Source organism: Corylus avellana, chromosome ca9, assembly GCF_901000735.1.
Source record: "Corylus avellana chromosome ca9, CavTom2PMs-1.0".
NCBI lineage: Eukaryota > Viridiplantae > Streptophyta > Magnoliopsida > Fagales > Betulaceae > Corylus > Corylus avellana.
The window spans coordinates 21,880,446-21,899,573 of NC_081549.1; the positions used below are offsets into that span (position 1 = coordinate 21,880,446).

At 33.7% G+C, this 19,128-nt stretch overlaps 2 protein-coding genes and 1 long non-coding RNA gene across 6 annotated transcripts; 2 read left to right on the top strand and 1 right to left on the bottom strand.

The window, feature by feature from the left end:
• The first annotated feature begins 376 nt into the window (after positions 1-376).
• On the top strand, positions 377-6,616 carry LOC132161805 (F-box/FBD/LRR-repeat protein At5g56420-like). Of its 3 annotated transcripts, XM_059572000.1 has the most exons (6): positions 377-415; positions 588-753; positions 1,058-1,207; positions 2,802-3,820; positions 4,896-5,074; positions 6,291-6,616. In XM_059572000.1, exons 4-6 carry the CDS (start codon positions 2,819-2,821, stop codon positions 6,310-6,312), a joined length of 1,203 nt encoding a protein of 400 aa, XP_059427983.1. In that variant the 5' UTR covers positions 377-415; positions 588-753; positions 1,058-1,207; positions 2,802-2,818; the 3' UTR covers positions 6,313-6,616. The 3 variants fall into 3 exon arrangements, with proteins under 3 accessions (XP_059427983.1, XP_059427984.1, XP_059427982.1); XM_059572001.1 differs by lacking the exon at positions 377-415 and having other exon boundaries at positions 470-753; positions 2,810-3,820; XM_059571999.1 differs by lacking the exon at positions 377-415 and having other exon boundaries at positions 471-753.
• A 6,427-nt stretch (positions 6,617-13,043) lies between these two features.
• Positions 13,044-14,061, top strand: LOC132191863 (uncharacterized). The gene is made up of 2 exons (XR_009441303.1): positions 13,044-13,465; positions 13,573-14,061. It is a non-coding gene; the product is annotated as an uncharacterized LOC132191863 (long non-coding RNA).
• LOC132191862 (ferritin-3, chloroplastic-like) lies at positions 13,997-17,457 on the bottom strand. Of its 2 annotated transcripts, XM_059606977.1 has the most exons (9): positions 17,023-17,457; positions 15,985-16,068; positions 15,837-15,897; positions 15,618-15,705; positions 15,017-15,078; positions 14,801-14,866; positions 14,396-14,459; positions 14,233-14,290; positions 13,997-14,128 (listed from the first exon to the last, which is right to left on the bottom strand). In XM_059606977.1, exons 1-8 carry the CDS (start codon positions 17,367-17,369, stop codon positions 14,238-14,240), a joined length of 825 nt encoding a protein of 274 aa, XP_059462960.1. In that variant the 5' UTR covers positions 17,370-17,457; the 3' UTR covers positions 13,997-14,128; positions 14,233-14,237. The 2 variants fall into 2 exon arrangements, with proteins under 2 accessions (XP_059462960.1, XP_059462959.1); XM_059606976.1 differs by having other exon boundaries at positions 13,997-14,290; positions 17,023-17,456.
• Positions 17,458-19,128: the final 1,671 nt, after the last annotated feature.

The following is a 19,128-nucleotide window of genomic DNA, read 5'->3' on the forward strand; positions in this document are numbered from 1 at the left end:
TTCCATGAATATGAATAATTAATTTCAATCCATAATTACTATTACCATAATTATGGGCCTTAATTAGATACAATTTATTAACTTTTACCATATTAGAACTTTAAATATTTTTTTTAGGAAAATCCTTTATTGGACAATTATTAATTGGGGCCTTAATTAGACACTATTAATTATTAACGTTTTACCATATTAGAGCCTTAAAATATTTTTTTAGAAAGAAATTATACTTTACAATTATTAATTTGGGCCTTAATTAGATACTATTTATTAATTTTTTTTTATCATATTAAAGCCTTAAAAAAAATTAGAAAAAATATTTATTGTATAATTATTAGCTGGAGGCGGCCATTATTTTTCTATAAAATTTTAATTCCAGGTCTGTTTCGCGCTCTTATTTTGTACCTCTTCGTGCCAGGTCAGTTTGGTTCGCGCTCTTATTTTGTGCCTGGCGTGCATCACTGTTGATGCACGCCAGGCGTGCTTTCCATCATTACTCAATTTGTATTTGTGTTCCTTTTTATCCGCGTTAATGGGTTTATCTGTTTCTATTTCTGCGATTTGGTGTTTGATTTGTGTTTTGTTTTTAGTTTTGGTTGATTGGGTGAGAGCTGGTGCTTATAGATCTAAGTTTGGTTGACACTGCGCTGCTGCTCTGCACATCAAGCTCTGAGCTACCGGTGGGAACAAGACAAAAACACCTGGTTCGGGGGCCCAATCTGCAAAATCTAGGGCTTTTCATCCGAATCATTTGAGGTTTTCTTTTTATCCAATTTTGCTTTGCGAAATAAATGTTTTGCTTTTCATCTAAAATCTCTCTCTCTCTCTGAGCATTTTATTAGGGTAGAGAGTAAAATTCAGGAAGATTGGAATAAATGTTATATTGTTGAATTGTTTATAGGTTTTCTGAAGATGTATATTCAGTACGGTTTTGAAAAAGAAGATACCAGAGATTCATTGATCCAATTATAGTATTGTGGCCATCTCTTTGATGCGCACGCTAGGAACATTTGTTGTTGTCAAAAAGGATATTGATGTATAATACTATTTTGCTACACAGGCCATTGAAGTGGCGGGTTTGTATGATCATCAAGGTAAGTGCAACCTCGATCTGGAATTTACAAGATACTCATGGAGATTCAAATTCAATAGATTATTTCAGGGTTTACAAAAGCCCACGATCCAACAGATTCGGCAGCATTTGAAAGAGGTATGTTTTTGTCAACTATTAATACTTGACTTTTGGAGTATTTTACATTCTTAAGATGGAGATTTCTCTCTGTCTTCTTCTTTTTTATTTTTATAAAATTTTTTTTGGAGGTTTTGCGTGGAATCGAAGGGATTATGTACTCTAAATGGAATGAGTATTTGTGTCTCTAATATAGTGATGTGTCGAATGAACTCGCTAAATTCCGTTGTAGGCACTGATTTCACTGGTTCATGTGATCTTTTATTGGGTTGTTCATATTAGAAGTCTTCAGCTCCATTGTCAACCCGCCTACTCCATTTCCTCGTTCATTTGTTCATCAATTACTTGAACGGAGCAAACTGTGACATAGTACAAGTCTACCTTTTAGACTAAACTAGAGAGCAAAAGCTTTAAAGAAAATTGTACTTAAGAAATCTGAATAAAAAAAAAGAAAAAAAAAAAAGAAGAGAGTATTTTGAATAGGTGGTAGTTGCTATCCTAATGATATATGTAACACCTAGACCCCTAGGGTAATTTTATGATGTTGTGGCTATTTTAGTTTTTAATTTGTTGTGTGGTAGTTGTTTGCACAAAGTTTCATGAGCTCAAATAAAGGAAAGAAGATAAATCTCACTTGGAGTGAAATCCTAGGTGCCTACTATGTGTAACTTACTACTAGTAGTAGCAATCGTACGAAAATTATTTTTTGCAAACACAATAGTAGCATGGCGCATTTCTTCACCACATTTATTGTTTTTCTTTTTAATTTTTGAGAAACTTTACAAGGATGCCTGAACTACCACGCGATTTGAAAAGACCCTCCCAAATTTTAAAATCTCTCAATTTCACTCCCAAAACTTTCAATTTGATGCAATCTACCCCCCGTCAGTTTTTGGACATTAAAAGTGATTAAATGACCTTTATACCCCTGAAATTTTTAAAAATTTCAAATTTACCCTTAATTTCAAATTGAAAATTTAAAAAGACAAAAATTGAAGGGTAACTTGGTTCTTTTAGTGGTTTCCGTTAGGGTTTAAGAGCAAAAATTGACTGGGGGTCACTTGCATCACATTGAAAGTTCAAAGGTTGAAATTGAGAATTTTTTAAATTTGGGGGGCCTTCTCAAAGCGCGTGTGGTTGTTCAAGAATGAATTTATCCCTTTTTATTTTATTGGTTACTACATGAGCATGATCAATTTCCAATGATTTATCTAGATGATATATTTTCTTGCTTTATCTACATGAGCATCATCAATTTCCAATGCTTTATCTAGATTGTATATTTTATGATTAGAGTTTTCGTTGGCATCATATCTAATTTCACCTCCTTTTGTTATCTGTAAAGAAATGCGTTAATTTAAATGAAAATAATAGTAGTGATGTTGATGCTATCAATGAGCTCTAGATCAAATGGCCCCTTTTGGTCAATAAGAACATGATGGAAGGTTAAGTTGTGAGTTTGAAACTCATTGGATGTGTTTGCGACTTACTACTAAAAAACATGCTAATGAATTTTTGATGATATAATAACAATAAATTATGAAAGAGATAGTTGCTTTTGTTTTACATTTTTTTAATCCTTACAAGTAGTTATGTATCATTTTATTTATCTTAGTGAAACAGGAAAATTTTATGATCATGGATCTGTCTCAATCTTCTTCTCTGTCTCAATCTAAAGGAAGATTTGTAGAGAATAGCGACAAAATCAGCAATCTTCCGACCCATATTGCTCATCACATCCTTTCATTTCTTATGATGGAAGATATTGCACGATTGAGCATGGTGTCAAAGTGGTGGCAAGAATTATGCAGATCTATTTCGTCCTTGACTGTTGATGGCATGCGATATCGAGGCAAGGATTATAAACTGATTCGCTTCAAGAATTTTCTTGAGAGGTTGATGTTTCGACGCAATGGAATGAAGATGGTGCAATTTTGCGTTCGGTGGACTTTTCTTAAATGGCATCTTGATGAATATCGTTTTTTGACATGGCTACATGATGCAGTAAGGTGCAATGTTGAAGTGCTTTATCTTGACCTCTGTATATTTCTTCCAGGAGCTTTAAAAATTCCACTTTGTGTTTTGCATTGTGAATCGTTGAGGTTTCTAACAGTGAGTTTGTATGGTGGGGTTCTCCAACTGCCGTCGTCAAGTGGGTTCACGAAGCTTCAATCGTTATCGTTAACACGTGTTCGAGTTCTTGACGACCTTTTTGTGGAACAAGTCTTGTCTTCCTGCAATTCCCTTGATAAGTTATGCCTTGATGGCGTTAATGGGATTAATAACATTAACATCCGGTCATCATCTCTAAAATATCTAGAAATTAGGAGTTATGAACATGATGGCCTCTTTCATCTTAATGTCTTTGGGGAGTGGCTTGAGGAGTTGATAATACATTGGAAATTTACTCCCTCTGGTGGTACATCACTAAAAATGGCTACTCCCCATCTAAAATGTTTTACATGGGGCGGATTTCCCCCAGATAACTATTTTTTTGGGAACTTAAAGTGTTTACGTTCTTGTGCATTAAGTCTTGAACAACTTTCTAGCTCATGGAGGCCCCCGTACTTGGAGGAGTTTTTCCACATTTTAGAACATATCGAAGAACTAATGATACATGCACAGTGTCTTAAGGTAAACAACCCCATCATTTCTAACTCAGTAGCTTTAATCATTTTTTATTTGTTATAGTACCTTTTTATTTGTTTTTTGCTTTGAAAAAGCAATACAAAAGCAGCTATAAGAATTTTGAACTCCTTTAATGTATAAATGCAATTTTGATTTCTTGTATTTGATTAGTTTGCCATGCAATTTGATGATGTGGAACTCGTAGCACACATCTGCAAGAAAAAGCCTATTGTGGTTAGGCCTTATAAAAAATGGTCTATTCTTTTTAAAAGATGGAAGTTACTATGATGGTGGTAAATCTGTCGGACATTGTATTAAAAGTTCCACTGTATTAAAAAGTTCATTTTAGGAACTTTTGTTATCTTGCAATCAAAAGCTGTCGGACATTTTGGTAAATCTGAATCTTGTTGTGTAAAGATAAAGATTGTCTTCAAGAATACTTTTGGCACCATTGAACTTGGATTTTGTATTTATTTGTTTATCTCTGGGCTTATACAAAATAACAAGATGTGAAATTATTACTCACTATCATGTTTTATTCAATTTAGGTGAAGGTTAGATAAACTTGTTGCTTGAGCTGGCAAGATATCTACATGTAAATTTGGTGTTCTTGAGAAATTATGAGGATATGAAAACAGTAGAATACCATTCAGCGATAGAGGAAAAAAATAAAATGGGAATGCTTAATATTCGTGTTTATTGGTTGGGTAGAAATTATTGAGCCAGCAGTTTTATTAAAATAAATTTTGCGTTCATGTTCATGCCCAGTTCAGTAATGTTTTCATGCTTAACAACTAATAAATGTTTTTAGTTTAATTTTCTTTTCTTAACCAAGCATTAGAAAAAAAATTAGGTGAAATAGATTTTTCGCAAGTATCTTATTTACGTTTTAATTTATTCATTTTCCATTATATGTTGGAATGAATATATCAAATAATGTACTTTCAGCATTCAATTTTCTTAGTCCAAATCTATTATGAGAAACTGTCTGATTTATTTGATTATGCTTCATTATTCTTGTTTCGATGCAAGGAAATTTGTTAAAATCTCATTCTAATAATTGACATTGGTAATGTTGCAGGCATTATTTAAGGCAGGCATGCTGCCGATTCCTTTGAAGCATTTACATACTTTGCGTATAAACCTTAGCTCTTCAGATAGTGTGGATGGCGATGTATATAAAGCAATTGCCTTACTTATGAAAGGAGTGGCTAATGTACTAGGCTTGTTCATAGATGTGAAGCCTAGTCCAAAGAAAAGGTGCCTCAATCTCTCTCTCTCTCTCTCTCTCTCTCTCATGCACATGACCACATGGATGCATACACTTAAATATAGTTTGTAATTCTTGCTAATCAATTCATTGAAATTTCATCCGGAAAAAATGGAAGAATTTAATTCTCCAAAATATTCATGAATAAAGTCATTTGGGTACCATTCAAAGGAGTGTTTCCTCAATCAGGAGGAGCTACTTTTCCATATTCCATAGTCAATGGTTTCAATAAATCCTCTAAAAAAGTTAGTCTTGGACCAGATTTATTATCAAAGATAAAAAAAGATTAATAGTAAGATGCAGTCAAAACTAGTGTTTTAAGATCTAAAATGATATTGGTTGAGGGTTTCATTATCTAGAAATAGTAATTCTATACTACAAACTTTTTTCTCTCAAAGTTGATGTTTCGTGGTCTTCCCAACAAATAAAATCTTATTTCCATGCACCACATGTTATGGGGGACCACGCCAAATCAGCTTTAGGGAATAAAAGGGTAATATATAACATTACTTATCTTGAAAATATTGTGGGTTATAATAATGTCATTTGTATTGTAGTGTGAAATAAGTGTTCAATTATTTACTGGGGTTTTTAGCTTTGTGAAATAAGTGTTCAATTATTTGTTAAGGGAGGCTAGAGCTTTGGTAAAAGTAGGATTCTAAACTTAATGGATGTGGCAGTGAATTAGATTTATTTGTCCGATCTTTTTCTAAAGGAACCAAATGGAAAATAGAGAAGCAAAAGGTAAAGCATTAGAGGTTAGGTCACGTTTGTTAGACTATAATTAGTTTAGAAATGGAATAATCGTAACCACAAGGTGTTGGCTCAAGTGGTTAGGGCCTTTGTCTTGTTGGCTTTTTCATCAAGTCTAAGGTTAGAATCTCATTAGGTGCAAGCAATTCTTGGGGTTAGCCAATAATTAGTTTAATTTTCTTTTCTTAACCAAGCATTAGAAAAAAAAATTAGATGAAATAGATTTTTCGCAAGTATCTTATGTACGTTTTAATTCATCCTTGTGACATTATATGTTGGAATGAATGTATCAAATAATGTACTTCCAGCATTCAATTTTCTCGGTCAAAATCTATTATGCGAAATTGTCTTATTTATTTGATTATGTAAATCTATTATCTTCATTATTCTTGTTTCGTTGCAAGGAAATTTGTTAAAATATCATTCTAATAATGGACGTTTGGAATGTTGCAGGCGTAATTTAAGGCAGGCGTGATGTCGATTCCTTTGATTCTTTGAAGTATTTACATACTTTGCATATTCTGAGCTCCGATTGAAGCAAATTTGTTTGTGTTGGAAATTTGACTCAAATATTTCATGAAAATTTTCCAATTTTAATGTTTACCGTTTAATAAGGGGCCATGAATAGAAGTCAGAAAATCTGCACGTTTTTTGGGAACTGACTTTATGATTTTAGGGCTACTTACTCAAGTTCATTTAAGGGCCTTTAGAGATCAAATTTTGTAGGGATTTGAGGCAATATTTTCTAAGGAAAAAAAAAGGCCGTTCTTTCATTTGTTAAGGGTATTTGTTGTAAATCACAATCATTAATCAACAACAATTGAAGTCTATCAGAATTTCCAATAAAAGAGATTAAGTATAATAATTATTTCAGACTTTTTGGGAGGACTATTGCAGTAGAAGTCAAAGTCACATGATATTAATGGATTGGTTCGACATTGTATACCATTAATTAATTAAAAAATAGGTTGATTAGCGGAAAATATTTGAAATAAGGGGTAACTTCACTTTACCCTAGAAATGACATGTCTTTTGCAAACACTCCTCTAATATTTAAAAACTCTTACTTGGTATATCAAACTTTTGTTTTATTCCAAATACTATCTTTCCGTTAGGTATTTGAGTTAAATCAAACGGTAAAATGAGTTAAAAGGCCTTTATACCCCTAACATTTTTAAAAATCTAAAAATTATTATTATCATATATATATTAAAAAAAGGGAAATTATATTATAAGTTCTTAGGTCAACGCGCCAAAATTAAAAACTCTTTAGGTGTTTTTTTTCGGAAATTAACTCCCTGAGTCAATCGAAACTATAATAACTCCCTACCATCAAAATTTTTTAACAGCCATTAGGGTCACTCAAAACTTTTCGTTTTACCTGATTAAAATATTAATTTTTTGATTAATTTAATCTAAAAATTAAAAAAAAAAAAAAATGAAGGGTGGCCAGTGGTGGCACTGCCACCCTTGGCCACCCTGTAACCCCTATGGAGTGGCCGTAAGCCATTTAGGGGTAAGTGAAATAATCCCTTGAAATAAAGAAGAAAAAAAAAACCTAAGGACCTAATTTTTAAAATTGAAAAATTAGAGACAAAATTAAAATGACCCGAAAACTTATTAATGACTAAATTTGATTTTTTGCTACATTATATTTTTATCATTAAAAATAAAAACTCAAAAATTTTAAGAAAAAAAAAAAAATCCCCGCCCAGCCGCTCAATCAATTTGAGCCTTTCAAAATGTGTTCCCTCCCTGTCCCTCTCTCTCTCACTTTCACTTTCACCTTCGCCTTCCACTCTTACCTCGCAATGAAGACCGAAGCCCACGACCGTTGTCTAGCGTTTCTCTAGGCGCACTCGTCACCGGCGCCACCTTAATTTGAATTTTGTTTGGTTTGTAGTTTTGGTGATTGGGTGGGATCTGGTGCTTCCAGATCCTATTTTTAGTTAATTATTGTGGATACACCCAATCACATCCAATTCACTGTGACGAGTGAGTTTCTTTAGTTAATTATCTTAAATCCGTTCTAGAATGTGGAAAAACTCCAAGTACGGGGGCCTCCATGAAATTCTGGTTGGCTGTTTTCCTTGCTTGATTAGGTTTAACCACATCTAATTGGCTTCTAGTTTGGGTTGGGTTCGGCCCACTCGAGTTAGAGTCCCACTCTTATGCCTTGGATAAAGCCCATTAACAGATTAAGCCTTCATTACCTATCAAACATATATAATTTATAATTAGTAATAAAATAACATAAATCGAAAACTAACAATGCACCGATGAGAGTAATTTAAAATATACTTCCTTCACAACATTTTTGTTTAGTTGCTGTTCATTGAGACTTTTTATTTTTGGTTAATTATTGTTAATTTTGTAGGCATGAAAGGCTTTTTGCCTAGGGATGCTTATATGTTTGAATAGACTTGTCTATTTAGGTTTTTAGTTAGAAACATAATCTAAATTTGCAATATATGCTAGGGCAGCTATATATATGGTCCAGATTTTTTTTTAGGGCTGAATTTTATGGAGTAATTTTTGCTTAATTTTGTCTTAGTTGCTTATCATTTAATTTATTTTTTATTTTTAATGATATCCAACATGTCTTATTCTTCGTTAATTATTGTTAATTTTTTAGGTATGTACACTTTGAGCCTTCAGATGTTTGTCTTCTCCGAGATTTTGTATACCTATTGGTTCGTCGCGAACCAAATTTATTTCCTCATCCATTTGTTCACAAATTACATGATAAAAGCAAAATTTCTCATCAATATGGATATGATGGAAAGTAGTTTCCAAACTTCGGACCAGAACAAGCACTACTTTGTGATGCTAGAAGGGCCTCTAGTCGGTATTGAGAATACGAGATCATTCCTAGGAGAAAAAACATATTGGAGGAACTTAAGTGACGAATGGGATATTTGTGAATCGGGATATGCATATGGGAGGGCTACTACGTACGTGTACATAATGGTGGAAGTCCCAGCTGTTGGTATATGACTATATATCACGTAGATCCACAGGAAGTGCTGAAATGTGGTCCGGTTGAATTGGGATTGCATCAAGTTGAGGTATAAATAGTTTGAGTTAATTATTAATAAATCAGATAATTGTTCATTATGGGTATATTTGTAATTAAATTTAATTCTGTCTTTATATAGTTGCGGTGGAAAGCTGTCAAGATTACTCCAGTATGGGCACCTATCAACCTTTTCATTCGGGCGCCCCTATCAATATTGCCACCACCATTATCAGCATTATCAGGTAATAAGGCACCACTGCATTGTTGGCTTGTAAGTTACTGTGTTGCTTCATAGCAACAATTGTGTAATTTTCGCAAAAATTGTCGTTCGAAGTTAATTAATCATAGTTTTAAATTTGTAGTTTATGCTAGTGTTAAGGATTGATCTTCGCGCTGTAGTTTTTGTTAGATTTTAGAAACAAAGATGTTTGGTTTGCACCTACATTTTGTTTAGTTGCCATCTGTTGATATATATATATATATATATATATATAGGATTAATTATTGTTGATTTTGTAGGCATGAAAGGCTTTGTGCATAGAGATGCTTATAAGTTTGAATAGACTTTTCCATTTAGGAATTTTTGTTAGAACAATAATCTAAGTTTGCTTGGGTAGTTGTTTACATGGTCTGGATTTTTTCTATGGCTTCATTTTATGGAATAATTTTTGTTTAGTTTCATCTTGGTCGCTTTTTATTGGATTTTTGTTTAGTATCCATGAACTTGTCCTATTTTTAGTTAATTATTGTTCTTTTTTTTTTTTTTTTTTAGGTATGTACGCATTTGTTCCTCAAGATATTAGTCTTCTTCAAGATTTTTTATACCCCTTGGTTCGTCATGAACGAAATTTATTTCCTCATCCATTTGTTCACCAATTACACAATCGAAGCAAATTGCCACTTGATATAGATGAGGTCAGAAGGAGATTCCAAATTTTGGACCGTCGTTTCTGTGATAAGTACTGCTTTGTGATGCCAGAAGGGCCTCCAACTAGTGAAAAGAATGCCATAGAGATTGGTGGAACTAAAATGTTTTGGAAAGAATTTGAGGCAATGCGGGCTATCTTTAAAGGTGGATATGAATATGGGAATTGTACTGTGTATAGATACATACTTGGAGAAAGGGAGACCAATTGGTATATGGTTATATATCGCGTAAATCTTTTGAGAGTACAAACATGTGGGCCAGTTGAGGTGTAAATAGTTGACTTAATTATTAATAAATAAGATAATTGTCATTATAGGTATATTTGTAATTACATTTCTTTTTTTTTTTTTTTTAGTCTTTCTGGGTAGCTATCAAGATTTTTTCAAATGATGCATCTATGTCGGTTTTCAATCCTGTGTCACTCCCTAGACCAGCACCACGAGGTAATGAGTCACCACCACCACCATCGCCATTGTCACCAACAGCATCAACAGGCAATAAGCGCAATCATATCATCACCACCCACCAGCACCATCGGGTAATAGACGCAATAAGCGCAACTGCTACCGTCCACGAGCATAATCAAGCAACAAGGCACCACTATTTTCAGTTCATAATTGTTAATTTTATATACAAGAAAGGCCTTGTGCATAGAGATGCTTTTAATTGCGAACTTTTATTGAGATTGATTCTCGTTCAGTAGTTTTTGTTAGATTATAAAAAGAAAGGTGTTCGATTTGAACTTAGTTTCTGTTTAGTTGCTACTTGATAGACACTGGGATTTTTTTTTATTTTTTTTATTTTTGGGTTAATTATTGTTAATTTTGTAGGCAAGAAAGGCTTTCTATGCCTAGAGATGTTTATAAGTTTGAATAGTTTTGTCCATTTAGAACCATAATCTTAATTTGCAATATATGCTAGGGTAGCTATATATTTGGTCCAGATTTTTTCTTGGACTGAATTTTATGAGTAATTTTTGTTTAATATTATCTCAGTTGCCTATCATTTAATTTTTGTTTAATGATATTCATGAACTTGTCTTATTCTTGGTTAATTATTGTTAATTGTTTAGGTATTTACACTTTTCGTCATGAACCAAATTTATTCACTCGCCCATTTGTTCACCAATCACATGATCAATGTCACACCCATTTGTTAGCTTTTTCACAAGCACTAATCCTGTTTTTGAAAATGATTTACTGAGTGCTCTGGAACTGATCATCTCTGATAGTGATAATTTCTTGCTTTGGTTCCATCCCTGAAGAGCCCGAAATATTTTAGGCCCCAATAAACCCCCGGGCCTTGATGGCATGAATGGTTTAAGGTTTGTTTGTTCAAGAGTTTTGGTTCGATACTGTAACAAAAATTGATTGATGTAAAAAAAAAAGTAAAAATGTTTTTTTTAAAAAAAAAAAAAATGAAAAAGTAAAAATATTTGGTATGGAAACATAAAAAAAAATTTGTTTTGTAGTGATTTTTTATTTGAATGGTAATAAAAAGTGATTGATATAATGTAAAAGTAAATTCACTTATGTAAGAAGGGTATTTTTGTGGAATAGTGTGCTTGTAGGGCTATCTCTTCAGGTCATAATCCCTTGGGTTCCAACCCCTAGCTAATCCGGCCCTGATTTACCCTCCGAATATGGTGATTTCTGGACCTTATCATTCTTGCCTCTAGAAGTTGGAATATCACTCTTCTTCACCGTTTGATTGATAGCTCCACTGTGCAGCAGATTTTGAACCTCAATATTGCATAAAGTCCAAGCCTTTGATTAGTAAAAAAGACTTATTACCGATAGTCTTTGGAGCCTTAAACTCCAACACCGGCTGAAACATTTGTTCTGAAACATTAACAAATACAAAACATTTGTAAGTGTTTTGTATTTGTTAATGTTTTTGTTGATATAGAAATAGAGGATTTTAGTGTCAAGAAACTAGAAAGTTTCTTCCCTCTTCCTATAAATCTGGATGCCTGGATAGACAATGAGGATCTCACCTATAATAAGAAGATCAAAATGAAAGAAAATAAAGATTCACAAAACAAATACCAAATTTTTTAACCTAGAATCAGGAGAACACTGTGGCTTTTGTTTGTTGGTTCTCATAGTGTCTTGTAGGCTCCAGAGCCATCATCTGGACCCCATAAATCCACGGAATGCTTGCCATTGATCCTTATCCATTGCCATCTTGATGTAACAGCGTGTTCTTGTTGAAGGGAAGGGTTAGGACTGATAGGACGTAGACTTGTGTTTCTGTTTTGATGGGTATCTGCAGTTCAACTCTCTGCTTTGATGACTCTGGCCAAAATCCTAAAGACAAACTCTCACATGGAATGCTGGATCAGGAGAAGATGTTCACCAGTTTATCGCGTCACTGTGATCTGGGAAAGTTGGGGGGCAACCAACAAAATTTCCTCCTACAGAAGTCTTTACTTTTTGAATTCTTGATCAAGAATTCAAAAAGATGTCTGTTGGTCTCCAGGGAAAATTTGTGAAAACATTTCCATTAACAAGACCTGTTTCACTGGATAAGGATCAGAAATGAACTGGAGGACCGGCCGGTGGCTTGTTTTGATTCTGGTGTCATGTCATATGCCCAGGAGACGTACATTTCAACAAGTTTTGATGTCGGGAATGTTGTCATGGTGGTGTGTTGGTGACTGTCTATGTAACGACCTAAGAAAAAGCATTAGGCTTCTTCTTTTAATGGGTATGGAAGAAAAACACTAGTTATATCTGCGCTATCATCTCAAAATGTCTTCATCATTGGTGGATTTAGATTGTCTCTAATCTTTTGGATATGTTCAATGTATTTTACAAGTGTCTATTCTGTTATGGGTTTCAAATTAAGGTGGGTCTTACTTACATATCTAAAAACTAAAAAGCTGCTGGTGAAGTGCACTGAAACTCTTCCGAAATTCGGAGATAACCTAAAAAGCCAGAGCTGGTGAGATGTCATGGGAGGCAGTTGAAGATTACACCAAAAAAACTGTTGCAGTGCACCTGCTTCAACCATCTTGTTAGCAGTGGCAGCCTAAAGAATAAGCACGCTTTGAAAGCGAGATACTCTAGTTGTCATTCTTTGATTTGATTAATGACGTAATTCCAATTTTAAAGAAATATTTCGTGTGCATTTTCTATCAGTTTAAGCCTTTGAGACGGCTGTGAGTTTACAAGATTACAATTATCTTGTGGGGCATGGACAAGAGAGGTGCAGATAAACACCAAGGCACTGAAAGAAAAAGCAACCAACCGTTTGACCAGGGGCCCCATCCTACCTTCTCCGAGTGCTTAGAAAACGAGAATCTTTTGTGGGAGGCATGAGTGGGAAAGGCAAAGTCCAAAAGGACCTCTCCTACTCAATGCCCATTTCTCCTAATAAGCACTTTCATCTCTACTGTAAACCCACCAGTTTGTTTGTCCTGTCATTCGAATACACGAAGGCTGTCTGTCTTTAGGCATGTTGTTTTGTGCTTTGTCGGATGCAGCTTGGTGTTTTGCTCTGAGCATTAGTTTATTAGTTAGGGAAGTTACAGATATCAGTGAAAATGAAAATATATAATGGAGGGAATAAGGAGGAGCAACCATGTTAAGATGGAGAGCTGGAGTGGCTTCCTCTGCTTCAAGGGCTTCAAGCACTCACTTCTGAAACTTACTTCACACCTCAGCCTCAAGGCCAAAGGTAATACTTTTACATGATCGGCTTAAGCTTTTGAAATAACGGGCGATTTAAATTGGTATCAAAGTCGAATTTTCCTAATCCGTCTCTCTCATGGAAATAATGGGCAGGGAATAGGCAAGGGCTTGTGAGTCTCTACAAAGACATGGAGTCTTGTGGGGAATATGCAGACATACGAGTGATGTGGGAGATGGTTCACTCTTCTTGCCCTGCAAACGCCTGCCCTGTCAAGAGAAGCAAGAGGTCTTCTTATTGGAGATTTTGTTTTCGGCCAACTTGAACCATTTTATTAGTTTTCAGAGAATTGGTCTGACGGTGAACTTGACAGGCAAGTCTTTTACTTCATTACGCTTTGAAAATTGCAGGGCATGGAAAGCATACCATTTTGTTATGTAAATATAAGCTTCTGAGTATAGACTGTAATTTTCTTTGGACTTCCATTGATCCAACAGAGATGCTTAGGCATCAAATCCCTCCACAACAGAGATGCTTAGGCATCAAATCCCTCCACACAACCTATCAGTAGGTTGAAAATACCAGACAAAGGATAAGTTTATTCCAATATGTTAATACAAGACAGCTGAGATCTTTGTGTGTCACTGATAAGTTTCATGTCTTCTACTGTAACAAATTCTTATTCTCTCTGATTTTGCACCCTAATCATCTTTACCTAAATAATAATCACACATATTTATGCAAATAAACTCATCCCAGAACAGAACTTCAGCAGCATAAAGCATATTGTAACCAAGAACAAAAACAACACTTAAATTCTTCAAAATGCTGCATCACCTTCATGGAGGAGGGTCTGATCAAAGTGCCACACTCCTGCAAGTCACCAAACAACACATAAGAGCACAAAAAAGAAAAAAGAAAAAAGAAAACTAAAAAGAAAAGGATTAGAGAAAGTAGTCTTTGAAATCTGAATCATACCGTGGCCTTTACCAACCCTCCTCAATTGAGCAACATATTCAGATATCTTCTTAATGGCTTCAACCTATAAAATAACTAAGTCAATTAATTCATTCATTCACACTAAATAAGCCCACCATAAAAAAAAAATAAAAAATAAAAAATAAACATTAGCATATAAATAAGACGCCTTTCCTTCCTTTTTGTTGTTCCTTTTGGTTGTGTGTTCTTTTTTTTTATTGGACATGACAAGACACAAACCTTTCATTGGCAGGATTTATGAAAAAAATAAAAACCAGAGAGACATGTCAAAGATAGGATTTTTTGTGTTTTCTTGTTCTAATGGACATGCATGTTCCTAAATCACCATTTAAACAATCTTATTTGCTTCCATGCTAAGAAGAAAAAGATGAACTGAAGGTTCACCTGCTCTGATAGAAACTCCCTCTCAATGAATTCCGTCATTTGGGGATCGTTGTTACAGTCTGCCACCTGTTGTTAATCAAAGAACCGAGTGAATATATTCCGTAGGAAGAACAAGTGTAAACAATTTTGATTAAAAGCTGACTCAAAAACCAAGAGTAAACATTAGCCAGGGGTATTAACATGATTGAGAAATTAGAAAAAGTGAAGATGTATTACGCTGTGCAACCTCAGAAGCTTCTCGTTCGTTAACTTCTCCAAAGACAATGCTACTTCCATAGCTGAACCAAGAACCAAGAGGGCCACCAAAGTTATTGGAATGAGTAAATTACTGCTCAGAATATAAACACTGCTCAACACCACAATGCAGTAGAAAGTTGAACAAACAATGAAAAAATTAGCTGATTTGGCAAATTCTCTAGGAAATGAAAGAAGAGATTACAGAAAAGGTTGGACTCCCACATGTATTCGTTTTTCTTTTTGGTAATTGATCAATTTGATCAATTGTCACTCAAATTGGACTGTCAAAACCAACTAAAACCACATTTCTTACACATCTATCTGCATGATGATCTACTTGTTAAATCATCTCTCATCCTAGAACAAAAGCTAATAAGAAATAATGAATTTAATCATCTAATTAATATGCTAACACTCTCACATATGCACTTAAACTTCTCCTTAACACATGAAACATTTAAGAAGGTAAATTATAGAAGGAAGAATTTAATCATTTAATTAATATGCTAATCAAAGTTGTATATTGTCAAGATCACAGAGTTTCTGCAAGACAATATGGAGAGGTGATGGGGAAACTTACCATACAATGCATCTCCCTTCTCTGCATGCTCGAACTCTGATGGGGGCATTATTATAGAGTGTAGTGTTACTTTTCCTCCACGTATGTTCTAATTATAATTAGAGTACTATTAGATATTCCAGCAAAAGGCAGTATTACATTAAAACAAACAAACAAACATTTATCTTGATGATGAGGGAATCAAAGAGGGAATAAGAAATTTGATTAAAAAAGAAAAACCTGATATTTCATCAGCTTTTCAGCATGCTCTCTTTCTTCTTCACTTGACTCCTTGAAGAACCTGCAGATTGCAAGAAGACCATACATTAATTCATAGGATTGTACAAAAAAGGCATAAGATGGGGTACAAGTTTTGTTGTGAGGTTACTTGGCGAGGCCCTTGAGGGCAATATTGTCCCTGTCGAAGTAGGCAAACATGGCATGGTACACATAAGACACATTGTATTCCACACTGTGACAAAAGGAACACAAGACGTGAGTAAAAAGAGTGAATTTTTATAAAAGAAGTACTAATGATAAAGAAATGTTGGAATAATAATAATAATAATAATAATTAATGATTAGTATAATATTGTTGGTCTAAATTCATTAATTTAAACTTTTAAAGTTAAGATAGTACATGTTAATGATTAGTATTAAATTATTAATATCTAGTCAAACCTTTTGACAAGGATTTGGGAGAGGGTGGCTAAAAAATTAGGCCTCCAAACCAGTTCGGAGGAAATATCCTTCATTTAAAATAGTGTCAAGTGTCTATAAACATTTAAAACTCACATTAAATTCTTAAAGTCATTAATAGCAACTTACTAATTTAGACTAAAGTTTTAAATGTTTATAGACACTTGACACTATTTTAAATGGGTTGAAAGAAATTTTCTCCAAACCAGGGGGTCGCTTAAGGTTCCAAAGGTATAAGAAGGCCTCTTTAAGAAATAAAAGCTCTTAAAAAATAATATTAAAAGGCCCCTTGAGAAATTGAAACCCCCTAAGATTAGCAATTTTTTAATTAATGATAAAAACAATATTAATTACCTCATAAAGTCAAAACTTTAATATAACTTCTTCTTTTTTTTTTTTGTTACTTTGTATTTCAAGACATACAAATAAGAAAGATGAACAGTGTAATTTAAATAAAAAATATATATTGTAAAATTAAAATAAATGTTGTTTAATGATATTTAAATATGAAAAAGCCTCACTTAAATTTATTGTCTTAGGCTTTGAAATTTATATAGTATATGAAAAGACATTCAAAAATATATGTTGAATTAAATAATATATTAACATTCTCACATGTGAAATATTCTCCTAAATGAAATAAATTATAGAGTCAATTAATTAATGGTTTAATTAATTAATTAATATTCTGAAAATAAGGAACAAAAAGAAAGAAAAAATTACGCACTTGATCTGCTCATTAATCGCCGCTTCACACTCCTTCGAGTACCTCTGCCGAGCAATCGAAACCTGGGGGGAGACAGGGACAAGAAAAGCATCGTTCTTGAGCTCTTCAAATGGCTGAAACAACACTCCCGTTAGAGGTGTCCCAACAATCTCGTTTGATGCAGAAACAATGAGTTTCCCACCACTCCTTTGCCTAAATCTCAGAGAAATATTGGAAGAGAAAGCATATTTCAAGATAGAAGAAGATGACAGGGCGGTTGAGAACAGAAATGGGCTTCCAGGGCTATGACTCTCCCCTTTCATGGGTGAGAGAGAAAAGGCTGAAACTGAAATGGGTCTGAGAGACATTGTTAATATATATCCCAGAAAATGGGGAATTTCAAAAAAAAAACAGAGAGATTGGAAGCTGAAGGTGAAGAAGAAGAAGAAGATTATGATGAAGAAAGGGTGGTTGAAGTGATCAATCTGCGGGTATACACATATAAATAGCGTGGTGGGGGACCACCACAAGTCTTCTAAGATGGACGGGGTTTTTTGGGACCGTCGGATCAATATACTCGTGGATTGTTATAGTTGGAACACGTGTAAGGGCGTGTGGAAAGCCCGTGGCCTTATCCTTTACTCGTGGAATCTTACGAAATATTCTGTCCACGTTGCAATCTTAACTTCCCCAAAGTCAGGCAAATATTAGGCAATTTTTGACTCGGTCCACTAGTTTGAATTTGTTAATAAAAAGATGAAAAAATGTTAACATTTATATAATATAATATAATATATATTTATAACATATTTAGAGTGATTATTATAATATAGCTAAACTCAATGGTTGATTATGAGTGATTATAAAATAGTTTGAATTTTTTTTCACATAACTCAAATGCTTGAGTTTTAAAACGGGAACGCTAGTATTTTTTTGGTATCCTCTCAACTGTGATATATCTTTTAAAATCACCAATAGATTAAAATTAATAATAATAATCTCAAATTCAACGATAATTTTAAAAGTCACATCACAGTTGAGAGGATACCAGGAGAACACTAGAAGAACACTTAGCATTTTTCTTTTAAAACTCTCACCCATCATTTTTTAATTAAATAATTTAAATTTTATTATCTTAATATTCATTATCTCTAAAATATATTTATTTTTCTAAAATTTATATATTATATCGCTATAATTTAAAATATATAATTAATAATTTTTTAAAATGCCATAAAAGAATTACCTTGAAATGTGATATAAAAGAGAAATATAAATTTACTATTTATATATACATTTGTTTTGGTCTTGATACATCACAATCTGCCAGCAAAGCTTGGACTAGAACATTAATTTGCTGTCTTTTGTAGGACTAACATATCGATAGATACATCATGAAGCAGACATTCTCTCCGCCGTTGCCTTCTCTTGAAAGTTTTCCTGGTCCTTTTTTTCTAGAGAGCTCGTGAAAATTGGGCAATTTATTTGCCAACCCACCAAAAAATGGGTAATAATTGGGCCCAAGCCGGGCCAAGTAGACCCGCCCAAATTGCCCAAAACAAAAAATTACAAGGAAGAGGATTCATTTCATGTTCCATGCATAATAAAGATGTTGTCACGTCATAAATTTAAATATTGTGATTATATATATATATATATATATAACAAAACAAAATATTAATTGTGAAATTGAAATGAAAAGATTTATTATTCCCGGAATTACAAGGCAAGGCAAGGCAGCTTTGATTTTTCTCATACTGGCCTGGGGTTTGTTGTTAGTACAGTAAAATATTTTGCAAAATTAAAATAGAAAAAAGTAAAACAAAACAATCCCAAAAAAGATTAAAAAAGAAAAAACAAAACAGTTGTATAGTTACCACTGAAGAAATTCGTGAGCCTAACTAATCTCATAAAATCGATTCTACAATAGATAATTGCTCATTCTTTATAAACATATCGAAGGTCTTGTCCACAGGCAATGTGAGATTATTTCTCAACATCCTCCCTCACGTGGAGACCGGTATTTTTCCTGGTCCTTGTCACCCACTCATCCTGTGGTAGGCTCTGATACCATATTAAATTACCAGTTATTCCAAAAGTTTAAACTTATAAGAAGAGGTAAATTCA